This window comes from Oculina patagonica, unplaced genomic scaffold (assembly GCF_052425735.1).
Source record: "Oculina patagonica isolate OP01 unplaced genomic scaffold, crgOcupat unplaced427, whole genome shotgun sequence".
In the NCBI taxonomy this organism is placed as follows: Eukaryota; Metazoa; Cnidaria; class Anthozoa; order Scleractinia; family Oculinidae; genus Oculina; species Oculina patagonica.
The window spans coordinates 3,872-11,887 of record NW_027558284.1 but is presented as its reverse complement, the minus strand read 5'-3'; the positions used below and the strand labels follow the sequence as shown (position 1 = coordinate 11,887).

Genomic DNA, 8,016 nt, shown 5'->3' with positions numbered 1-8,016 from the left:
GGCAGAGAATGAAAAATAAAAATCTTCCAGGGTCATTCCTCTTTATATTTAAAATTCTGGCGTAGTCTTTCAAAGTCCGTGTTAATTATTTCAAAATAAATGGCAAAGAATGAAAAACAAACATCTTCCAGGGCAATTGCTCTAATTACATTTAATACGCTGACGTAAGAAAAGGTGTGGCAGATATACAAGAACGGTAATTATTCTAATTAATATTTGACGCCGTTAAGAAGGTTATTGTAAACTTCCGAAAGTGAAAGGCCGACATCGGAAAATGTTAAGAACTATGTGAAAAAATGTTGGGTGGAGGGAAGGGAAGGGGAGGAGAGGGGAGGGAAGGGAAGAAAAGAAAAGTAAAGCAAGAGGAGAGAAGGGAAGGGATGGGATGGGATGGGATGGGAGGGGAGGGGAGCATCTCATTATGGGGTTAGTACGACAATTCCATTTCGCTTCAAACTACGGAAACCGGGATTATTTAGCGGCTGCAAAGCGCTGATTTTGTTATATCGCTATTGTAAACGTTAGCCTTGCTTCTTCAAGTTAATGTTGGCAATCCGTCACACCTGACCCAGCTGGGAATGTTTAAATGGTACCGGAATGACTTAAACTGGCACGAGTTCATTGAGGTTCAAAATTCGTTTTCATGATACCAGCACAAATTGTTGTCCCAGAGCGAATCATGGGTCGAGCTTTACGTTCCAGTACATATATAGCACCAGTACCGTGTAAGCGAGGAACTTCCACTCGCGTTTCTAAATGAAATCTCGTACCAATATCCTTTAAATGATGAACAATCACTCGTTTCCTGGTAGACTGGAACGGTTAGCACATGCGTAGTTATCGTCATCCGTAGGTAGGCAGGTAAAACTTTATTTATACAGGGTGGCCCATTCAGCAAAGTGGCTGGTCTCCAGAGGGGCCCTGCTAAATACAATTTCTAACAATTGGAATGAGATTGGAATGACTTCCCATTCGGAAGTCATTCCAATCTCGTCCCCAGAGGCCGCGATCCTTCTGGGTCTGCGCCAGGGATCGGCCACAAAGGGATCTGAATCTGATTGGCTGTTGAAAACTTGTTCTCTTCACCACAATCTCCGGCACACGCGCACAATCAAACCGGAACCAGGATTTCCTGGTTCCGGTTTTGGATTCGTCCAGACCCGTTGAGTTTCCCGACCGCTTGTAAAGGAGTACGCAGGCACTGGGAACGAGATTGAAGTCATTCCCCAGAGGTCACGATCCTTCTGGTCTGTGCAAGAATTAAAAACCGTAAACATGTAAACGCAGTATGAAATCATGAAGTCAAAGTGATATGACGGTATGGAACTCGCACCGGTACGAGTTTGCACATGTAAACATCCCACTCAGTACTCAATGCAGATCTTGTATAATGGAAATTGAACCGGAGTCAGTGTATTTTAGGCTTGAAGACAACTTTTATGGCTAGCAATTTTTGCAAATGACTTCATATCAATTCCAGAAACGTTGCCTTGTAAATAATTAGCCTAAAAACTTTTTTCCTTCTTTTGTAGACATGTGGTGAAATTGAATTCAAGCTCAGGAAGTGGACTACTTGCCTCCCCAGGGTACCCCAGACATTATCCTGCACGTTATCCATCGCAAACGTTTCTATTTGAGACAACACAAAAGGTACGAAGTAAAAAAAATGTCAAAACGTATTGATGTGACAGAGCTTGAGTTAGTTTAAATATTGTCATAAAATGTCGCTAGTTCATATCTTCCAGATGTTAAACTAGGAAATGCTTGTTTTTAAAACAGCTAATGCTAAACACATTTTCGAGAAAGAAAAAATTGGATAAAAATTGTTTTTTATTACCATATTAGTGTGTGGCATCGCTACACATTTTCTTACAAGTTTGCAAGGAAACAGTTTATCATGTCTCTGCCGCATTAAGTTTTCTACGCCGTTCGATCAGCCTTGCAGTTTCATGTTTTTCATTTGTTGGCTGATTAGGTCTTTTATAGATCCTGCGTACACTAGCAGCATTTTGTTCGCGGCGCAGTGCATTTTGTTCGTTTATTTGTAATACTAGTAGTAATTGGAGATAAGGGGAGTGCGTTCGACCTATAGGTAAAATAGACCCAAGGTAGGCAGGCAGTAGCAAAAAAAGAGATGGTCGGCCTACTAGTAGTATGCCTTATACCAAAGTTAGCTACTGTGCTTATACCTCACTAAACGCGAGGAGGATACGTGTGAGAAATATTGTGTGACGAGCCAAAAGAACATTGAATTCATGAAATATTATGTACACAAAACTAATTATTTATTTCACTTGACTTGTTATCGTTTGGCACTAAACGAGATTTCAACTTCCACAAACTTCTGGAAATAGTTTCATTTCGATTTAAAATTCCACAAAGTATTTAAAAATACAGACATAATTCACACAGTAATCCATTACACGCATGCTGAACATTCAATATACAACGATTTCTTCGTTAAAACGTCTAGTGTTTCTAGGAATAACGATATATCACAAATTCAAAGAAGTGATAAAACAATTTTGATCCGCATTATACCCACACTCGATGCATGTAATTCTAACAATTTGTAGTTTTGTGCAACATATAAGCCTAATTGCAGGAAAACACGCTGGTTTAATTACCTACGAACGAACTCCGTACGAAACTACTCATCGACTTACTCGATTTCCACTCTTTTTATGACGTTCGGTGGCTGAAGACAACTCTGCTACCTTGGATGATAACCCTCTAATGTTCTCCATGCATGGCAAAATTACAATTTTGGCCACACGTTTTACGCCCTTTTTTTTTCAAGCAAAACAATGTTAAATTCTGAGCTCAGTTTGGGGCACCATCTTGTTTTGCATGAAATCGAAGCCATCTGTGGCTACCAGTTTCCCGGCCGAGACTTGCTCCTGCAAAAATCAAGTGGGGGGGGGGGGGGGGGGCAATTAAGTGTCCTTACATCTGCGCGCGCATGCGGCTCAATTCATTCCGTATAACAGTACACAGGCATACCAACTCAAAAGACACAGGACGCAAAAACAAAATTACGCTTGCGCTCTCCTTCGTCAAACGCAATTAACCATAATTTCAAATCATCTATTTGCATTCAGGAGTTGTCTCATAGAGCCCTTTGATTTTCACGTTTGCGGTCCTGAGTGCGGAGGAGGAGAAATAAAACGAATAAAGGACGCTTTCCATTCGACGAAAAATTCTGGTTTGAGTTTCCGGAAAATTTCAGTGACAGATGGCACAACATTTTCCAACTTTTCCAGGTGACTGCACATAAGGCAAAACAAAATTTGCATATGATCAGGTTGTGCGTCTAATATGGAAATTTCTACGGTGCATTAAAATAATGCACTGTGTGGCCGGTTTTCTGCACATATAACTCGATATTTTTGCAAATAAAAAGCATTCCGAGCACTGAAAATAAACGCCATGAATGACATCGTGGCCACAAATACAGGGACCTTAAAAAAGGCACACTACAAGCAACGAAAACGTCGCCAACCCAAAAAGTTTAATGAGCAAAACAATGGCGTAGCGCGTAGCCTACGCGCGCGTTATAAATATTTGTACATTTCTTTGCTGCCGCCTGCAAAACATCAACGAAAAACAACCGAGTTCACCTGAATTTTTTGTTTGGAGTTTCAAGAATGCTTCCTAAACCCATGTAGCTGCTTTCAGCTGCACAAATCGCTCAATTTTCTGCCAAAGGAACTTAGGCTGAGTGTAAAATGGTAGCTTTTTTCAAAATTTCCGGAAAAGAGGACAACCTCGCAAGGTAGACCCAAATTTTCGAAACTGACAATTTCCGGGAACTTTCAGTTCCATTTGATTTTGCTCACTGGAATTTCCGGGTCTTCGGTTGAATGGTTCGCATTTCGGAAAGTCAACACTTTCCAGATTTTCTGGAAACTTTCCCAGGAAATTTCTGTACCATTCGTCCTTGTTCCGAAATTTTCGGAATTTTTGGTCGAATGGAAAGCGCCCAAAATCTACAACTAAAATGTGGAAATAAAATAGCCAATCAAAAGGATAAGTAAATAGGCAAAATATTAACGATTTATTCGACGTTATAGTTAAGAAATGCAACTGGATGAAATAAAAACTGTCGCATAAAAATCATAGCTAACCATACTTGCAGCCTCTTACTCGACACGAGGGGTACTAAACGTTTGGATATATTAATTTTTAGACCTCAGTGATTTCACGAATATAATTGCCAAAAAATCTTCCATTGATCTTAATTTCTCTCTCCAGGGGACAGCAATGCGTTTATATTTTATGGAATTTAACACAAAAGGAACGGATGGAGTATGTGAAAGTCACACAGACGACATCCTAACAATTAAAGGTAAACACCCATCAACCACATTCAGGGGCACCCATCGAGAATATAGTTCAAAACCACTTAAAGATAGCACCGTTGAACGTATTTTAGTATTTAAACGGTAGATATAGGCATATTTTTATCCCCTAAAATTTTTTTATCTGTTCGGATTTCCTAGCTGAAAGTCTTGTGATCCGAAAGTTATTGGGATCAAAACTTACCTTTTCGAAAACATTCCAGCCAGAGAAAGGTTCCCGAAAAATCTAGGTGACCTTTTTAGAGTAAAAATCCGTTAAAAATGAACAATTATACGATTTTTTAGATGTTCGAAAATCCTAGGAAAGGTAGACAAGCAAAAAAAAATTACAATGAATGTTCCGAAAATTCTAGATCTCAAATCGTCTTCCGAACAGATATTTTAACGAAATATTCCGTTGGGTGCCCCTGCACATTCTCTTAACATGGATCAGTTGTTGACTGACTAACTGTCTGACTGACTGACAGACAGACAGACTGACTGACTGGCTGACTGCCTGCCTGACCGACTATCCGTCTAAGTTTTTCTTGTGTAAAGGTGTTTTACTGCTACCGTTTGATGGAGTTATTGAAAAGTGACTGAACTGAAATAAAAATTTGCGATAATTTTGGATTAGCTTAAATCGTGCTTCGAACAACCGACCTTGATGTTTTGATGAAAATGTGCACTCCTCCCCTCCCCCTCCAAAAACCCACCTCCATTTCTCCCTTACGACCTCATCTAATGGCTTCTCGCGTTTTTCTTTTTTTTTATCAGTGTCTAAATTTGACAACGACAACAACGTTCAGTGTCTATGCGGTGTTAGAAAACCATTTATCCTGTCATGGTCAGAGTTCACCCGCATAGACATCAAGTTCACCACAAACAACGATTCTTACGTGTCACGAGGGTTTGTTGCTGGATACATCATTTACCAATTAACAGGTAAAGATAACTTTTAATATGTTTGCAGGGGAGGATACAGGGGGAGGTTGCTTGGGGTGCGCACCCCCCCCCCCCCCGTCCCCCGAGAAGACCTGCGGCTTTCTAATAGTCAACTGGTATCCTGCCAAAAAAGTCGGTTACGTGAATCCTTAGTGGTGTAACCCCTCCTTAGAAATAATCCTGGATCTGCCCCTGGTTTGGGTCCTGCAGAAACAAAATATTTGACAAAATCAAGAAACAAATCCCCTAGTTAATTTAACTCTTTCAATATTGAGGTAGCATTCTGCAGATTTTAAGGCGTTTACAAATTAATGTACAGTTGAACCTCTCCTTACGGACACCTCAGTAACACGGAGACCTCCCTATTACAGAAAGCTCACATGTCCAAAAGTGACCAAAATTCATATAAACTCTACCTATTACAGAGGTAGAGTTTATATGAATTTTGGTCACACTCTTCCCTGTCCCTTTGGTGTCCGTATTAATGAGGTTCGACCCTACTAAGAGCCATTGTACTGGTACTTAGGGCGTTTTTTCCTTCAAATCTTGATTAACGTTTGTTGCTTTTACCTCTCGACCTTCAGTGCCAAAATGGCGGCTAATCCTGGCCGCCATCTTGGATCTGATGTTACTTTTGCCGAACCTAGAAGAAAGTTCGTCTCGACGAAGCTCGATACCATTTTCTTATTGGAATACAGGAGTTCATAGTTTAGTTTATATTTACTCCCTTAACTTTGTGAATTAAATTCACATCTCAGAAAACGAGTGCCGTTTTTAGGCAAACCTTTCTTTAATCATTAAAATCTAAGTTACTTATAAGAGACCATTCAAGTAATGACTTTTACAACCTTCCTTCTCAAATGATTTTTTATTGGAATTTTTTTGTTGTTGTTGTTGTTGCAGAAACGGCCATTGGAAGCCTTGGAGTTGATACCTTTGCAAGCGTCCTCCTTGTATTTCTATGTTTATCCGCACTGAGAGGATTATAACACTGGCAATTACGTTCAGAAAAATTAATTGCAACTAAACGGCGATTGAAAAGACGATGTCTTATTCGTGAACAAAGTGTGCTACAAACACCGCACAAATGCGGCAGGTGTCAATCTGCAGAAGTTTTGATTGATTGACATCTTTCTGTTGGTTTTCTAAACACGTCATCCAAGCAGATTAAAGCGCAAACAACCACCGCACGTGCATTATGTCAACCTGATTCTGGCTTGACCACCAAGCCTTCAGCTGATATTATGTTTCTTTTAACTTTATTATGTCTCTTCGAACGCGCCGTTCAGGTGAAAAAGTTGCACAAAAGTGGATGCATCGCATGCACCATGTGACATGCAACAAGCAAACTCGTCCCGAGACAAGTTGCTGCAATGGTTAAAGAAATTCAACGCAGTTTGCGTTTTTCAGTTTGCAACGATTGCAGCTACTTGTCTCACAAAAGTTTGTCCGTTTCACGGCTGGGTGCACATTGCAGTCTCATGCAACTTGCAATGTCGTTTACGAAAAAGTTACGGTAAAACTCAGTTGCACGAAGGATCACATCATGTTACTTAAAAAAAAACATGATTTTGTTGGCCAAGAAATATGAAAACCAGCTAAGATTTTTTTATGATTAAATACTTTATTTCAGTATGTACAAAAACAATTTAAAAAATACAGTATACAGTTGCAGAACGGTTACTGTTTCAGTTGCAATTTTTTGAGTTACAGTTTCAATAACAGTTCCAAATAGTAGATATGAACAGACTGAGATAGTACGTAAGGGGTCACGTAATGATTGTAAGTAAATAACTGAAGACATTATTTAAAGAAGTAATGAAATAAACTCCGTGACAATATATCACTGATAATTAAAAAAAAGCGCCTTTTTTAGCGATTTGGTGGGCGTTGCAGGAATTTTCGTTAGTGGAGTTTATCTTATGTTACGGAGGCGCAGCCCATCTTTCGTGCATAACGTGCCGATGTACATTTTCCATATAAGAAAAATGTACTTTGATATAAACACTGATTTGAATACAGCGGTTTCGGAGAATCATCCGTACGCGACAATGCCGAAATGTGGTATGGGTAATGATTGTTTATCTTTGTTTGATCGAAGTTCGCAGTATTTCAGCGCAATAGAAGGACTAGAAAGAAAAAGCATTCATGGTTTCTGTTTCATTCGTGGTGAAACGCCGCTAACTTCAAAAAGCAATGGTTAACTGCCATTATCCATAGTACTTTTTGGCATTATCGCCCACGATTGTCGCGTGTGCTTTTACGCTTATGAAGGGCATTCTTCTCGAAACAGCTGTATTCAAGTTGCTAAAGATACATGTAGCCGGGCCAGGGAAACATTATTGGAGCAGTAAAAGCGTAAGTTGAACAATGGTTAGTTTTTCTTCAAAATAAAATGGAAACGGCCGCAAAGCTTGCAGGATCATAAAAGTGAGCCTCCAAGGCCTTTGTTTTGCAGCTCATTTAATACCAAAACGTTTGTTAAACCATTGATAATCATATTCCCTCTCCACGGCAACCGAGTGTAGTGCTCTCTGATGTCTGTATGTTACGACCAGATCCAACATGGCCGCCGTGGTCTCCTGCTTTCCCAGCATACTTAGCGGGTTAACACATTACACCGAAACGTTTTGTGTTGAAGAGAAAACAGGACCATGCTAACCTCACAAAAATTCATTGACTGATTATGTTTGGCAGGTTCTTCTGGTACATTTGTATTGGTTTTTTGAAA

General features: G+C 39.8%; 1 protein-coding gene across 1 annotated transcript; it reads left to right on the top strand.

Annotated features, from left to right (window-relative positions):
- Window positions 1-1,546: 1,546 nt before the first annotated feature.
- Window positions 1,547-6,879, top strand: LOC144640713 (uncharacterized). Its single transcript, XM_078499800.1, has 4 exons — window positions 1,547-1,650; window positions 4,255-4,348; window positions 5,118-5,285; window positions 6,189-6,879. Exons 2-4 carry the CDS (start codon window positions 4,264-4,266, stop codon window positions 6,272-6,274), a joined length of 339 nt encoding a protein of 112 aa, XP_078355926.1. The 5' UTR covers window positions 1,547-1,650; window positions 4,255-4,263; the 3' UTR covers window positions 6,275-6,879.
- The last annotated feature ends 1,137 nt before the right edge of the window (window positions 6,880-8,016 follow it).

Bases quoted from the DNA above. Each gene is read 5' to 3' on its own strand.
- LOC144640713 (XM_078499800.1), top strand. From the start codon at position 4,264: ATGCGTTTATATTTTATGGAATTTAACACAAAAGGAACGGATGGAGTA. The intron at 4,349-5,117 runs GTAAACACCCAT...TTTTTTTATCAG, and splicing joins CGACATCCTAACAATTAAAG to TGTCTAAATTTGACAACGAC. The intron at 5,286-6,188 runs GTAAAGATAACT...TTGTTGTTGCAG, and splicing joins CATCATTTACCAATTAACAG to AAACGGCCATTGGAAGCCTT.